The following is a 16935-nucleotide window of genomic DNA, read 5'->3' as shown; positions in this document are numbered from 1 at the left end:
TAGTAAGCACAGCCAATGACACACTTCTGCCATTTGGATCTACGTATCTTTGTGAGGTGTCTTTTTCAGCTATGACTGCCATTAAAACCAAGTATAGAAATAAACTGAACTTAGAACCAGACCTTCAAATCGCTGTATCACAAAGTGTTAAACCAAGATTTTCAAAAATAATGGACATTCAATCATATTGCTCTTACTAAAAATATTAATAATATTTTAATGAGAGCAAAAAGGTTGTTATACTGTTAATAAATAAAACAAATTATTTTAAAAATATTGTTTATTTCATATTTATCTCATCTTCTTTAATTTCATTTTTGTGTGTTTTATAATGTACAAAATATGTTAGTACAGTAGTACATATATATCATTTATAAATAAATATACATATATTGGGGGTGAGTGCTCTAAATTTTTTTACAGATGGGGGTGCGCAATCAAGAATGTTTGGAGACCACTGCCCTATGCTATGTGATGTTGTCACTGCAGCTTGGGGGGTGGGTTTAAGAATACCATGTGCCCCATCACTGTTACTTGCTAGCCCCAGTGCCCTGTTTGCTGTTCACCTTACCCATCATTTGCTGCACCAGCAGCTGGGGGCCAAAACAGACACTTATAAAAATGAAATAGATAGATAGATAGATAGATAGATAGATAGATAGATAGATAGATAGATACTTTCAATTGGTCTCTAGCAACTAGGTTTTGTTTTCCATTTTTACTCTAGACTACGCATGGGGGTGGCGATCCAGATCAGGAGCCTAGCATGGTGAGTAGGGGGGCTTTTAAAATCCAAATTGCCCCCCTGTGCCTACTCTAGAGTAAAAATGGGGGAGAGACATAGCTGCTTGATATGGATTTAAAGTAAAGTCTGTTTGGGCCCTAAGTGGCATGCAGTAGTAGCACCCTGTGGTTCATTTGAGCAGCCCACATTGCAGTTGTTTGGTAGAACTCTGTGCTTGTCTGTTTGGGGCATATTTGGTCCCCCTCAGCCACCCAAACAGGAAGAGGTTTGCCTAACAAACAAGGCAGACACATTAGTGAGACTTCATGGGAGGAAACCAGCTGCATGCTGCTTTTTTTGTAGAAGGGGGTTGTAAGGCAGATACATATTGGAGTACTGCTCCAGCACAACTAAGTTTAGTGAGTCTAGCCAAGCATTGGCTGTAGAGTTGGATCCAAATTTAGGTGCATGCAACTGGGCTGGTGGCACAGGCTTCCCCATCCCTTCCTCCCCACAGCAGCATCCAGCCTCCTGAACAGTTCCTCTAAACCAATCATGTGCACGCGTGGTGATATTTCCAGAATAGAAAGAACTGATTCTGATTGCTATAGAAAGAGGTTATATCTGCATCTCTCTAAGAGACTTTTGTACATGAGGCATTTATTGTGCCCTCGTCATTCCCTACTCACCGTTGTTTACTGGTTCTTTAGATGATGTTGTGACCCTTCAGTTTGTAAACAGCACTTTCCATGAGTTTTTTTAGAGCAGGGAAAGTGAGGTATTGTTCTGAAAGTGAAAGAAAATACTGTTTCTGCTTGTGTATTTGTGTTATTTATTCATTCATTCATTTATTCATTTCATTTCTATACTGCCCAATAGCCAAAGCTCTGCTATATCACAGTAACACCTAGATGTTATGTAGCAGAAAAGCAGGAAAGGAAACACAATTCATGTAGCGCTCAGATCTCAATTCTGTGACAAAACCAAAATTAGATGCAACAGATTAACAGCCTCATGTAGAAAAGCCCTTACAGATAACATTATTTCCAGGTATCATAAAAGATAATTCATACAACAGTTCAACATTTTCACTGATCACCTGGGCTGGTTGCCCAACTCTGAGGGAACTGCCATTCTTACCAAATGAACTTCAGAAAGCATGCCTTCTTAGCAAGTAAGAACTTGACAGCCAGTCCTAGAAAGGACAACTGCAGGGTTCTGCTGAGCTGAGTATACTTTGCCTATGCTAGAGGAATGCTACAGTGAAAGGAGTTTAAATGCACATGTTTTCACTTTTCAACTGTGCTTTAAAAAAACATCTTCTTTACACTCTCAGCTTCATTTATTTTTTTTCCAATTGAGTGAGAATCCTGTAAAGTACTGTGAATTAAAGAATCTTGCCAAATCAAGGAGATGTTTCCATGAAGTCTGCATTACATGGCAGAAGAAGAAGAAGATGACGACGACGATGACGACGACGGTGCTGACCATCAATGGACAATCCTGAATTACAGTTACATGGTGCCTTTGCAAACATGGAGATTTACTGATCCATAACACATAGGACCACAGCACCCAAATACATTCTTGCATTTACAGAGCAGTTCTATATGTTTACTTGGAGTGAGCCCCACTGTATTTAGTAGGTGTTCTCCTTTTGTAAAGGTGCAGTCCTATGCACGTTTAGACAGAAAAAGTCCCACAACTCCCAGCATGGTGGAGAATGCTGGGAGTTGTAGGGGGTTTTTCTGTCTAAACATAAATAGGAGTGCGCCCTAAGTATGTTTAGGATTACAGACTTGGTGTCCAGTATTTGATTAGCAGTTCTAGTATCAAAACGACACCATGTTGTATTATGCCATGTGGCTATCCAGATGGTGCCTAAAGTTTACAAAGAAAGCATTTGCCCCATGAGACATATATAAAATTAATTAACATGCCATGGTCACTTATATTTAAAAGAGATGATAGAGTTTGGAGTAGCATGCGCGTGTATGGATGAAGTGACTCTAAGCCCCAGTGTCCAAAGCCTTTTCACAAAGAGTTTTGCATGTTTTTACTTGTTGGGTTTACTTTCCTATTGATAAGGAAAGGACCTGAGCATTTGGCATGGAGAGGAATCGAAGCTTCTTTCCTGCCCAATAGCATGTTGATATTGTCACATGAGAGAGGGAGAGAGTCTCACGGTCCCGGCGAGACACAGCAGCAACCGCTGCAGAACCTTAGCGTATAATAACATCAGTGGAGTCTGGTGGCTCGATGTCAGTGGGGCTCTGCATCCACCCTGAGTTTTAGTCAGAACTAGCCAGGACTCTAAAGGAGTTATCCAAGGTGCTGAATCTGTTTTGGGTATAGGTTTCAGCGCCTTGGATAGCTCCTTCAGAGTTCTGGCTGGTTCTGACTGAAACCCAGAATGGATGCACAGCCCCACTGACGTCGGAGCCACCAGCCTCCACTGAATAACATTCTACTCCCTTCGCTTTATTAGGACGTGTAATGCCGCACTGCGACACTAGAGGGCACGCACGCGTCATCGGCCCCCGTCTAACTTGCGCGCTCGAGTCGGGCTGCGCCAGAAAACCCAGAAGGTCGCCACAGAGCCGATCTCTGCCTTACGGGAGAAGTCTCGATTGGTGAGGTGGGGACATATAATTGGCCGGAGATCTTCTTGCTGTCCTCACGCGCTCCAAGTTCTGTGACAAGGTGAGGCAAGGGAACGGCCGTAGGACGAGCTGGCCGGCTGGCTTGCTCCGATTGCAAGGAAAGTCGGCCCTGCAATACGCCGCCAGGGCTAGCACAGCGCGCGTGGGTGAGGTGGGGAAGAGGCGCCCCTCCTTCGACGCCGCGTATGAAAGACCGCGTTTCGGAACTGTCCACAGTCAACAGTCTCAAATACACGCCGCAGCGCCCGGTGCAGAGCCAAGGGTTTAGGAGCACTTCTACAAACACGCGCTGCGAAACAGAGGGTACTCCATGAACGCGAAATATTTTAAAACTTCTCTCTTCTGATGGTTAGATGTTATCAGCACGAGAAATTAACAGCAAGGTTAGCACGAGTGGGGGGAAGGGCAGGGCTTACTTCTTGGCTGGGAGGTTACTTTAAATCAGCCTGTCCCACCCTGCTGCCCTCCAGAGGTCTTGGACTACAACGCCCATCGTTCCCAGCCAACATGGCCATGTTGCAGCCCAACACAACTGGAGAGCGCCGGGTTGCGGGAGGGGGGGGACTGCTTGAAATGCTTGTGATCCTCAACCATCATCAGCTGGCAACACCACCTTGGCAGTGCAATCCTATACAGGTCTACTCAAAAGTAAGTCCCTTTGAATTCAGTTGGGCTTACTCCCAGGTAAATGGGTAGAGGATTACAGCCAAAGGGCACAATCCTGTGCCTGTTTAGACAGAAAAAAGCCCTACACCTCCCAGCATTCCCTGCTGGGGAATGCTGGGACTTGTGGGACTTTTGTTTCTATCTAAACAGGCATAGGATTGCGCCCCCAGCCTCTTCTCCTCCACAGTTAAGTTTTGTGGAATTCAGTGGGACTTCCTAGTAAATGTGTGGAGGGTTGCAACCAGAATCCGGAGTATAACTCGGAACTGAGAGTGCTCTTGTCGCGTGAGGATCTCTGGATCTCCAGCAAGATGCCCTCAGTTGAGAGCGGTCTTCCCCAGCCTGGTGAAGCCTGATGTTTTGGACTTCACTCCCATCAGCCCCAGCCAGCATGGCCAGTTCTGAGAGTTATCATTGGAAACAGCTGGAGGGCACAAGTCTGGGGAAGGCTGGCCAATCCTATGGCTTTGCCTTCATCCTCACTGGCACCGTCTTGGCCCCCCTCAAGTGCAGTGGTCAGTCATGCCATGATCTCTTCTATGTAACAAAGATCTATATAATCAAGCTGTATCTTTTCGGCTAGAATTTCCTTTGCACAAATTAAATGACAGATCTCCTCCCTCCATGCCCTTCTGCCTTGCAGCTTCCTCTTGACCCCAAGAGAACCTCTTCCTTCACCCTCGCAGAAAACACGCCCCAGACGCCCTTCGCGACTGTGGTATCCCAGACAGGAAGGGATCTGCACTCTGGGGCTGGCTGCTTGGCAGAGACAGGCAGGCTGCAGACGTGACCTCTGTAGTCATGACTCAGGAACACCCAGCAGTCATCGTGGTGGATGCCAACAGCGACTCGGAGGAAATGTACAGCCTCTCGGAGGCAGGTGAGTAGAAGAGAGATTCCCCTGGGCATCTCTGGCACCTCTCCCTTGCAGGCACCCCCAAAGCTGATGAGACTTAAGAACAGCCACAGCAGCAAGGAATCACCATTGAGGATCAACACGGGAAGCCTCATCAGAGGTTACAATCAGCCAGGCATTCCATCAGCCAGCCCAGGCATGCCTGGCTGGGGGATGCTGGGAGTTGCAGTGCAGCACATCTGGAGGGCACCAGGTTGGGGAAGGCCTGCCTTTTAGAAGAAGCCACCTTTTCAGTACCCAGTGAAGTCCTAGCATGCCACGTGAATTCACCCAAACTGCATACACGTGAATTCACCTAAACTTTGTATGCAATGCATATGAAAAACAGTGTCTTCTGCAGGGATGAGTACAGGTGTGGAGCTGCCTTCACTCACTCATGCCGCAAAGATGGCCTTGCCCAAGAGCATGTCCAGTAAGGACCATTTCCAGTGTGACAAAAATGAAAGGGAGTTTTTGCTGTCTGCCTTGCTTCCTTTACTAAGCAAAGAATGGTCCAGCCAAATTGTGTAAGGCCCTGTTCTGCCCAAGGCAGAGAGCTACTTTCTTGGATTCAGAGCAATGACTACACAAGGGAGTAATAGTCAAAAAGCTTTATTAACTATAGCAGGCAGAGTATTACAGTTAAGCATACGGTGTTATAAAGCAAAACTAAGCAAAATATCTTACTCCTCCGTTCTGCTGTGTGGAGCCCCAGATAATGACAGTGGAGAGACTCCGGTTGGCTGACGTGCAGCACCTCCACGGTGCCAGTCTGCACCGACGCATCACCTGAGTGACACTCTGGAGGGACGTATAGGTCCAAAGTCTCCCAGGCTACATGCTTCACAGTTCCTGATCAGTCACATGTGCTGTGATGGTCCCATGATGTCTAAGCACTTTTTCATCTTAAGTTAAATAAGTAGGTAGACCACAGCCAAAGAGGCCCTCCCTGCCTTCCAAGGCCGTACCATCCTAACTGGTTAGAAAAACAAGGAGTCAGGCCAAGCAGTGAGAAGGCTCTTAAAGAGGCCTGAGAGACTTGGTTTTTAAGGTCTCACAGGAGTTTCAGGCATAAAGAAGCAGTTGTAGCATGTCACACTATCTCCTCAATATACAGAAGTCTTCCGGGGCATTTCCACTACAGGCCCCACACAGCCTGTTAGCATCTAGGGCAGGGATGAGTGTTCCTGGAGACGGAGGCACAATGTTCTCAACACACTAGTCCATGGGCCAGAATAACCCAACCTACTCATAGTCTCTGTAACAGCCGGAAAGGCTACATAACAGGAATAGACAAGCTGGCGCCCTCCAGATGTTTGGACTACAACTCCCATCACCCCCAGCCAGCATGGCCAATGACCAGGAATGATGGGGTTGTCATCCAGAACACCTAGAAGGTGCCAGGGTGCCCACCCCTGCTCTATAATGAGGCTGACGTTGCCCACAACGGGGGGTTCTCATGTAGGGACGGGGCTGTAGCTCAGTTGTAGAGCCCTGGGCTGGTTGCGTGCAGAAGGTCTCAGTCTCCATCGACAGCGCTGCCAAGCAGGGCTGCACAAGACTTCTGCCTGAAAGCCTGGTGGGACTAGCTCAAGACATTCGGCTGCCTGAGCTGAAGGTCAAGAAGGATACTCTGGTTAAAAAACAAGCTGAAACAAACCTCTCACCCAGATGGCATAAGGTTATCGATGGGGTTGACTGAGAAAATAATGTTCTTCCTGAGCGATGCCCTCCAGGGGCAGATTAAGGCTGTTTCCACACGAGGCATTTATGGTGAGCTTGTGACTGATCATTCATGGAAGTTCACAAGTCCTATACAAGATGTCATCATACTCCAGGGCACTTCTTGCTCTTTGCAACCTTTACCACATTTTTTCATGATGATGAAAGTCCAGCATTTTCCCTCCTCCCACTATGAACCACAGTAAATCTATGGTGTACTGATGAAATGGCATTTTATCACAGCAATACCACAGTGCCATCTAGTGGCTTTATAATGAAACATATAGAACTTGCCTAGAAAGTGGGGAGAAAGTGTGCTGGGGGGGGAACATGTGGAAAGGATCCAAACGTAATCCCGTAAGGAATCCAGAAGCAGAAGCCCCAGTAAAGTTGCAGGATTTTAGCTTCATGTAAAGCAGCCCTAAGGGTGCAGTCCTATGCATGTTTAGACAGAACAAAGTCCTACAACTCCCATGCTGGAGGGGGAATGCTGGGAGTATAGGACTTTGCTTTGTCTAAGCATCCATAGGACTGTATCCTAATTTATTCTTTTCCTTATTAGTCAAACTGTGAGCAATATTTTTCACTACACTTGGGCTACTCTTCCAGATAAAGTTGCTTCATGTGCTACAGCAACCGGCTCAAAGGCCTGATTTATGGTATTGGTTGGATGTGCTGTCTTAGTACGCCTGTACTACAATTTCGTACATAAATACTAAATAAAAATAAATCCAGTCCTTGGAATCCTTCCCAGACCACTGAGCCTTGCCATAGCAATTAGCACGGTCTGGGAAAGATTCCAAGGATTATTACCCAACCATACCATACCCTGATCTGTGTTTCTCTCTCTCTCTCTCAGCTCTGTCATTCAAGGGCGGAAGCCTTCCTTCTATCATTTCTGTCAGTTCTGTGGAAGAAATGCCTCCTGGAAGTCCCCAAAGGCCAAAGACAAGTAATGGTGTTTTCCACAAGAATTTAGAAGTTATGAAAATGTCAACCCAGTGTGCAGCTGCTGTGAAAAAGGCAAATTCCATGTTAGGCATAATTAGAAGAGGAATTGAAAATAAAACTGCCAAGATGATACTCTCCTTATACAAATCTATAGTGCGACCACACTCAGAATACCATGTACAGTTCTGGTCACCATACCTAAAAAAGGTTATTGTAGAGTTGGAAAAAGTGCAACTGAAATGATCAAGGGGCTGGAACAACTCCACTATCAGGAAAGGTTACAACATCGGGGATTGTTTAGCTAAGGAAAAAAGGCGAGTACGGGGAGACACAGTAGAAGTGTACAAAATTATGCATGCTGGATTGGGAGATATTTTTCTCCCTCTCTCATAATACTAGAATCTGGGGTCATCCCATGAAGCTTAGTGCCGGGAGACTCAGGACAGATAAAAGGAAGTACTTCTTCACACAGCACATAGTTAAACTATGAAATTCACTTCCACAAGATGTGATGGCCACCAATTTGGATGGTTTTAAAAGGGGATTGTACCAATTCCTGGAGGATAAGGCTATCAATGGCTACTAGCCCTGATGGCTTTATACTACCTCTAGTATCAGGCAGTATGCCTAGGTACACCAGTTGCTGGGGAACATGGGTGGGAAGGTGCTGTTGCACTTAAGTCCTGTTTGTGGGTTTCCCATGGGCAGCTGGTTGGTCACATGATGAACAGAACACTGGACTAGATGGACCCTTGGTCTGATCCAGCATGACTCTTACGTTCTTATGTTGGCAGATGTACTGTAAGAGATTCACAGAAAGAGGATATTTGGTATGTAGCAAAATTATCACTGCTGTTGGCAAATCCAGCTGGGAGCTTCCTGCCCTTCTCTGCTTTGATATTTTAGGGTAGCAGTTGTGACACTTCCAGATGTTGCCCCGGGCCTGGCCATGATGGTTGCACCAAACCAGAAGTCAGGAAGGAGGCACAGATTCGGGTTTGGAGCTGCCATGGACATTTAGAGTGAACACTGTTGCATCCCCGTTTTCGATCTGGCTGGCTCCATCTGGACTATCAGCAGCCACAAAGGGGGATCTACTGCTTTCAGTCCAAGGGCTACATTCAGTTTCAGAGAAGCTCTTGAGAACCGGATATACTATGATGGGGTGAGGCAGTTGCACAAAGGAAAAATGGTTCAAGTGTTGGCCCTGATAATCTCTCTTTCTCTCTCTCTCTCTCTCTCTCTCTCTCTCTCTCAGTGATATTCAGGAATAGCCCTGACATGCTTTCTCTGAGTTCTGTGGAAGAAGTTATCCCTGCAGCCATGCCAAGGTCAAACAGGGGTAATTGTGGTTTCAAGAGGAATGAAATGCATGTTGATGTTCTGAGTGTGGTGAAGTATCCAAAATCTGAGTGAGTTGTTTATTTATATTCCTTGGATTAGCATCTCACTCTTGGGTTGAGTTCAAAGAAGTGTGACCTTCACAACAATCCTGAGAGTTGTCCAAGGCCACCTAGTACGTATTATAACTATCTTATACAAAAAGTGGATGTATAGGCTATTCATTTTGATCTCTCTCTCTCCTCTCACACATTTAGCTGTATCACTGGGGAGCTATAGTTCTGATTATGCGATTTCTGTAAGTTCTGTAGAAGAATTCAGCACTCCCAAGCCAAACAAAGGTAAATATATTTTTCAAGAGGAATTAAACACAACATGTTTGACATTTTGTTCTGCTTCAATGTACATTGTTTCTGCTTCAGGAACTGACCATTTACCATCTACCCACAGTATTTATACTTCGTTGTTTGTTGCAATTCTGCACACATACCCTCACCACCACCACCCCAAAAAAACCCAGTAAAACTGGCTGATCGATAGAAAGGATTTGGGGGAGCAGGGGATCATCTCATTTATCCTTCTTCCTGGCCTGAACAAAACTAACCGGGTGCCAGCCCTACCATGAGGCAGAATGAAGCCGCTACCTCAGGTGATTGATTCTGGGTGTTGTGAAATGGCAGCATATTGTTAGTTACTTCATTTATTGTTGTATTTTTTTCCTTCCAGGGAGCAGGAAAGATACTTGAGGGATTTACTTATTTATTTATGCCTCAGGCACAAAACTAACTTGGCTGGCTTTGAGAACTGTGCACCTGGACTTGCTGGCCCTGCCAACACCATGCTTCTAGGAGACAGTGAAATAACGCCTTCATTAGGAGCCAAAGCCTCACTCCCCATCCTTCAACCTGTGGAGCCCTGTGGCTACATTTTATCAAAGGACATACATGTCTAAAAGCCAGTGGTGGAGTGGGACCCAGGGACTGCAGGGAAGCCGCACTGGCACTTTTTTTGTAAGCCCGGATGCTGGCATCACCTGCCTCCCCCCCGCCGCCCCGCTTCCCTGCTCCCTCTGAGCTTCATTGCAATACTCACAGTAGCCTCGGGGAAATGAATATTCCCAACAACAACATATTGCTCCTGTTGTAATGCAAATATTGAGGGGTGGCTTGGTCTTGAATGGGCTTTCCAAAAGGCTATTTGCTTTACTAAAGACCTTCTCCTGGTGGAGATGAAAACTGCTAGAACTGGTTTGTTGATATAGATCGCAGCTGCCTGTATCTTTGGACTCTCCTTGGGGTGTGTGGCTGCGGGGACTGCCATGATGAGTGCCTGCTCTTCAAAATGTGCCACTGCACCACTGCTAACACTGCACGTCTAATTCCCATCCCATTCTGGTGCCAATGTCCTCCACTGTGAGTCTATTGTATTGTAATCTGGGAAACTGTTTTCACAGACTAAAAGTAACTTTTGGACATTTCTGGTGCCATTTGCATTCTACATGTTGCCAATGCGGGATGGTCTATGGAACAAAAATCAGATGGGGAGCTTTTCTACACGAGACATTTATTGTGCACTCATCATTCCCTACTTACGGTTGTTTACTGGTTCTTTAGATGACGTTGCGACCCTCCAGTTTGTAAACAGTGCTTTCTGTGAGTTTACAGCAGGGAAAATGGGGTATTATTTCTGATGGCGGAAAGAAAACACTGTTTCTACCTGTGTATTTGTGCTATTCCGCTACACCATAGTGCCACCTAAAGGTTATGTAGTCGAAAAAGCAGGAAAGGAAAAGGTCCGTGTAGAGCCTGGATTGCATACCTGCAACAAAACTGAAAGTAGGATGCAGCAGATTGCCAGTGTTGTGTAGAAAAGCACATATATTCTAGCCAGTGTAAATTTACATTTGAATTATAGATTAATTTAATCACAAATCGATTTAAGCATCACCTATGAAAAATTTCCTCCCCAGAAAACATTGCATATGAAGTAAAATGTAATGAGAGAAGTATTGAAGGTGAGATATTAGTATTTCTTGCTGTAAACTGTACTATATACTACTACTACTTCAAATAATTATTAGTAGGACTTCAATGTTTAGTCAGTTAATCCATTTGATTGAAAGGTGCTCCCCAATTAAGTTTTTAAAAACAAACAAACATATTTTTAATGCAAATATGTACACAAATTATGAGGAGCAAGCACCATCACAGAAAAAACATCCCCCTGTCTCTTTGGCTCAGGAGGGAGTGTCTCTTTTAAGATGATGTGTTCCTATCTAAAAACAAAGCAAATATGTCATTTATTTTTCAGAATTAGTGTTCTTGTTCACATCCAGACATGTAGATTGATAATAAATTAAGGGAGCAATCCTATGGCCGCTAGTCAGCAGCAAGGCAGCCATAGGATATGTGGTTTTCCAGGCACCGATGCTCCAAGGTCGGTTCCTGGAGAACCAACCTTCCCACCCTTCCACACTGCCTTGCAGGCAGCGTGGAATGGCTCTGCACTCGGAAGAGGAGTGTGGAGCGGCCGAAACAGGGCATTCTGGGGCGGGGAAGGTGGAAATGCCGGTACGACGCATCCTATGTGTCGTCTGGTAGCCTCCTCCCCCATTCTGCCTTCCCGCAGTTAGACAGCCGCTGTCTAGCCACAAATGCAGGGCAGGAGAAGTGCGGAGGGAATGATCCCTCTGTGCTTCTCCTCCCCTGCATTGGATAGGCGGACGCCTCCGAGTTTGAAGGCGGCCGCCCATCCTCATAGGATTGCGCCTTAAAGTGATATGGCTGTTCAACTAAAATTTACTTAATCAAGTGATAGCTCTAATTATTATGGTTATTGTTATATTGTTATTGTTCTTATTACTGTTGTTGTATTGAAGCATGCAACCCAATGGCTACTGATCCATCCGTCCAAAACAGCAGTAGCAGTTCATGTCTGGAAGCAAGCTTTCATTCACAGATCTGCTTGCTAGATCAGGACATGTGTGCAAAAGATCCCTTGCTTGGATTTCCACTTATAGCAATCAAGGCTGTGATGGATTTGAACCATGTGCAAAGCACCAAACAATCACTGCTATAAGGTTTCAGAGAGCACCAATCACCTGTATGTCGGTGGTGTGCAGGCATTAAATATTCTGAGCTTGCCCACTTCTTCTCCCTCTCACCCCATCCCACATCAAAGATAAAAGCACCAGCCACTTTTGGGCAACAAGGAAGGACATGGACCCATGCACGCCGACCCCTGCTGTGCACAGAGATCTCTAGACCGGGACAACGGTATCACAGTGCATTGCAGGGAGGAGGATCCTAAAGTTCTTTTGTTGAATCACATTATGTCAATTCAATTGCAATGAATTTTTTGGTTAAAATGATGGCAAACTTTTAAGAATCACTATTATTGTTGTTATTATTATTACTATTACTATTTCTGTTTCCAAAGCATTAAAAGCTGTGTGTAGACAGACAGATTGTCTGCCAGTTTCAAGGCAATTACTGTGGAGGGAAGATTGCACATGATCTGTGCGCATTCCGTGTCTAGTTTACCACTTCAAAATTCAAATTGTAGAACCCAAAGTAAAATAGTTGTTTATCATAGAATTTGATAGTTGTTTGTCACCATGGACCCTTAGCCCTGTATCTCCTGCAGTCTTCCAACCTGGTACCCTCCAGATGTGTTGAACTACAACCCCCATCATCCCCATTGGCCACTCTGGTGCGGGATTGTGGGAGTTGTAGTCTAGCACATTCTGGAGAATGTGAGGTTGGGAAAGACCAATGGTTTGACTCACTGTTTGTGCACAAAGGTCTGTGATTATCATTTAAAGACCTGGCCTACAGAAAGAGAAAATGAGAAGAGCAGGCATGGACCATGGCAAAGAGTGTTCTTGCCTCATAAGAAAAATGCCATTTATTAGGCAAGGAAAAGGAGTTCTCCTTGAGGGTGGGAAATTTTACACCATTCTTGAAATGTTTTTGCATATGTAAGCCTTATAAGCCCTTCTCCATGGCCAGTGTTTTTTTACTCTTGTATGATCAGGGTGACAAGAAAATATTACGTCTGATTTAACTGAAAGTATAGAGAAACCTATAGTGATGATTAATGTTTTCTTATACATCTGATCTATTTTAATAGTACACATTGTATTGTTTAATATTTGGACAACTAATAAAGCAGATGTTTTAAAATTAAAAAATCAGGAAATCTGTGGCAATAGATTCTAAAAGGCAAACACTGTGTACGATCACATTCTTTTGTGCTTTGTAGAAATCTGCATATGCTGTGGAGGACTTGAGATTCACACTCAGCACCCTTTATTTCATGGCGGAATATGTGCTCCATGCACAGTGAGTAGGTGACAGGGATTATTTCATCAGCTTCAAATCTTCTGTGTCGAGCTCCATGTTCTTCCATCCGTATTTTTGAGCACCTTCCCTATTTGTGATCAGTTCATAACCTCTATGTTCAAGAAAAAGAGACTGGTGCCAGTACTGAAGTCTACATGGAAGTCCCCTAATGATATTTCATACACACTACTGATTCAAGTACTAATTCAGTCCACAGGTGCTTTGCTCCTGCGTGCTTCAGGTGGGCTGCCCACCCTTAAAAACAGTTTCAAGCAGTACATGTACATTTATTCAACTAAATATACATGCATTCCCTTTTTAAAAAAATCAAACAGAACAAAACAATGTTTTAAATGCTGAAAAACTACTCTGTGTAAAACTTGAGGGGAAAAGAGTTAGTGATATTACTGATGTCAACCAGTCAGCACTGCGCATAGCTGGCTTCTGTCACAACCAGGCAGAACTGTTTCCCCCCTGCATTTGATCTGGGAGAGAAGAAGGTACATCTGAACAAAATGCAGGCTCCAATTATGGACTTCTGTATGCATGCTATGAAGCATCAGACTTCAAGCCCAAAGTCATGCCCTCCAATCTGCAAGCTTTTCACTTAACCAGAGATGTGTTGGACCTGGATCTTCCTTAACGTAATGGTAAAAAAGCACAGAAAACCACTCCCTGCTTCATTGTATTTCACATGTTCCAAAGACCTGGCTCATATTAAAAGTACCCAAGCCAAGGATTTTAAACTTTGCAAGGTCAGTTGTAGTAATACTAATAGAAACAATATTTCACTTTGGTGGTGTTCACCATTCATGGTCTATTTGTTCTAGGTCAGATCTGCTGTCAACTTCCTATTCTGAGAAACTGGAGGGCACATATAAGACCCACCAAGAGCAAAATATCATAATCAGCAGCGGAGTTATCTTTAAAAAAAAACTAAAAAAAAAACCTCTTTATTTCAATATTTTTCAAACATTACAAACCATTAAGTGAAATGCAAGCATAAACAAAATCAAAACATTTCAGTCCACAAATATCTGAAACCAAACAGGAGTTCCCATTTTTTAAAGAAAAGATTATGCAGCTGATATGTGCAGAGATATGTATGTGAAAAATACATATCTCTGCACAGAAATACAGGAGGATGAGCTTGGTAGCCCCAGTGAGAGCATCTGGATCAAAATAAATGGAGCAAAGAATAAAAGGAACCTGGTGGTCAGAGTCTACTACCGGCCACCCAATCAAAGAGAAGACGAGGATGAAACTTTTGAAAAGCAAATAGCCAATGTTTTAAGGAAGCATGATGTAGTAATAATGGGGGACATCAATTTCCCCGATATTTGTTGGGAGACAAATTCTGCAAAACATGGCCCCTCCAGGAAATTCCTGACTTGTGTGGCGGATAATTTCCTCATACAGAAAGTAGAGGAAGGAACTAGAGCATCGGCTATCCTTGACTTGATCCTAACCAACAGAGATGACTTATAGGATAAAGTAGCAGTTACAGGAACTCTGGGGGAAAGCAACCATGTTGTACTTGAGTTCTTGGTTCTAAGGGAAGCAAAAGCCGAGTGTAGCCAAACACGTACCCTGGATTTTAGGAAAGCTGATTTTAGTAAACTCAGAACAATGATCAGTTAGGTCCCATGGCAAGTGACGCTGACGAGAAAAGGAGTCCAAGATGGGTGGGAGCTTTTAAAAAAGGAAATTCTCAGGGCACAATTACAAACAATTCCAACAAGAAGAAAAGGTGGAAGACAACAGAAGAAGCCAATGTGGCTTCACATAAAGCATAGGGATGACCTAAAAACAAAAAAGGACACATATAGGAAGTGGAAAGAAGGCCAAGTAACAATGGAAGAGTACAAGCAGGTAGCACAGAATTGCAGGGATAGTGTCAGGAAGGCTAAAGCTGAGAATGAGCTGAGGGTAGCGAGGGATGCTAAAAACAACAAAAAGGCTTTCTTCAGCTACGTGCATAGTAAAAGGCAGAGGAAAGAAACGGTTGTTCAGCTGTTAAATAAGGATGGCAAAACGATAACAGATGACAAAGAAAAGGCAGAGGTGCTCAATTCCTACTTTGGCTAAGCCTTCTCCCAAAAGAAGGTCTATGACCCCCCCTGGCAAAGGCAAAGTACAGGCTGAAAGGGCAGGATTGCAGCTTGAGATCGATAGGCATATGGTCAAGGAACACCTAATTAATTTGAATGAGTTCAGATCTCCAGGGCCAGATGAACTGCATCCTAGAGTAATAAAGGAACTGGCAGAAGAACTCTCGGAGCCGCTGTCTGTTCTCTTTGAGAAATCATGGAGGACGGGGGAAGTGCCAGATGACTGGAGGAGGGCTAATGTCCCTATCTTCAAAAAGGGTAAAAAGCAGGAACCTGGGAACTACAGACCAGTCAGTCTGACATCAATCCCAGGGAAAATTCTGGAGCAGATGATAAAGCAATCCATCTGGAAGCACCTTGAAAACAATGCAGTGATTACTCGAAGCCAACATGGATTTGTCAAAAACAAGTCCTGCCAGATTAATCTGATCTCATTTTTTGATCAAGTAACTTCCTTTGTGGACCGTGGGAATGCTGTAGACGTCATACACCTCGATTTCAGCAAAGCGTTCGACAAAGTGCCCCATGATCTCCTGATGAGCAAACTAGCTCAAAGTGGGCTAGATGAAACAACGATCCGGTGGATCCACGGTTGGCTATAGAATCGGACTCAAAGAGTGCGTATCAATGGGACCTTCTCAAACTGGGGAGAGGTAACAAGTGGGGTACTGCAGGGCTCAGTCCTGGGCCCAGTGCTCTTCAACATTGTTATTAATGACTTGAAGGAAGAGGTGCAGGGAATGCTGATCAAATTTGCAGATGACACCAAATTGGGCGGGATAGCTAATACTTTGGAAGACAGAAACAAAATTCAAAGTGATCTGGATAGACTGGAGCGCTGGGCAGAAAACAACAGAATGACCTTTAATAGGGATAAATGCCAAGTTCTGCACCTAGGAAAAAGAAACCAAAGGCACAGTTACAAGATGGGGGATACGTGGCTCAACAACACTACAAGCGAGAAGGATCTTGGAATTGTTGTCGATCACAAGCTGAATATGAGGCAACCATGTGATGTGGCTGCAAAAAAGGCAAATGCTCTTTTGGGCTGCATTCATAGAAGCATAGCTTCCAAATCCCAAGAAGTACTAGTTCCCCTCTACTCAGCACTGGTTAGGCCTCATCTGGAGTACTGTGTCCAGTTCTGGGCACCACACTTTAAGAAGGATGCAGACAAACTGGAGAGGGTTCAGAGGAGGGCAACGAAGATGATCAGGGGACTGGAAACAAAGCCCTATGAAGAGAGACTGAAAGAACAGGGCATGTTTATCCTTGAGAAGAGAAGACTGAGGGGAGATAAGATAGCGCTCTTCAAGTACTTGAAAGGTTGTCACAGAGAGGAAGGCCAGGATCTCTTCTCGATCATCCCAGAGTGCAGAACACAGAATAATGGGCTCAAGTTACAGGAAGCCAGATTGCAGCTGAACATCAGGAAAAACGTCCTGACTGCTAGAGCAATACGACAACGGAACCAATTACCTAGGGAGGTGGTGGGCTCTCCCACACTGGAGGCGTTCAA

General features: G+C 44.5%; 1 protein-coding gene across 4 annotated transcripts in view; it reads left to right on the top strand.

Annotated features, from left to right (window-relative positions):
- The first annotated feature begins 3195 nt into the window (after positions 1–3195).
- DNMT3L (DNA methyltransferase 3 like) overlaps positions 3196–16935 on the top strand; it is a 39077-nt gene continuing 25337 nt past the window's right edge. Inside the window, exons 1-7 of one of the 4 annotated variants that reach the window (XM_084843882.1) lie at positions 3284–3770; positions 4697–4933; positions 7530–7622; positions 8880–8963; positions 9220–9303; positions 10932–10976; positions 13226–13305. In XM_084843882.1, the coding sequence (XP_084700008.1) occupies positions 4855–4933; positions 7530–7622; positions 8880–8963; positions 9220–9303; positions 10932–10976; positions 13226–13305 (465 nt within the window). In that variant the 5' untranslated portion in view covers positions 3284–3770; positions 4697–4854. Of the gene's footprint in view, positions 3771–4696; positions 4934–7529; positions 7623–8879; positions 8964–9219; positions 9304–10931; positions 10977–13225; positions 13306–16935 lie in introns of all 4 variants that reach the window. The other 3 variants (XM_084843884.1, XM_084843885.1, XM_084843883.1) reach the window with 3 other exon arrangements.

Source organism: Heloderma suspectum, chromosome 3, assembly GCF_057233095.1.
Source record: "Heloderma suspectum isolate Gila_16-S chromosome 3, 16-S_ref, whole genome shotgun sequence".
NCBI lineage: Eukaryota > Metazoa > Chordata > Lepidosauria > Squamata > Helodermatidae > Heloderma > Heloderma suspectum.
Note: the sequence above shows the minus strand (reverse complement) of the source record. Positions and strands in the feature narration are given on the sequence as shown.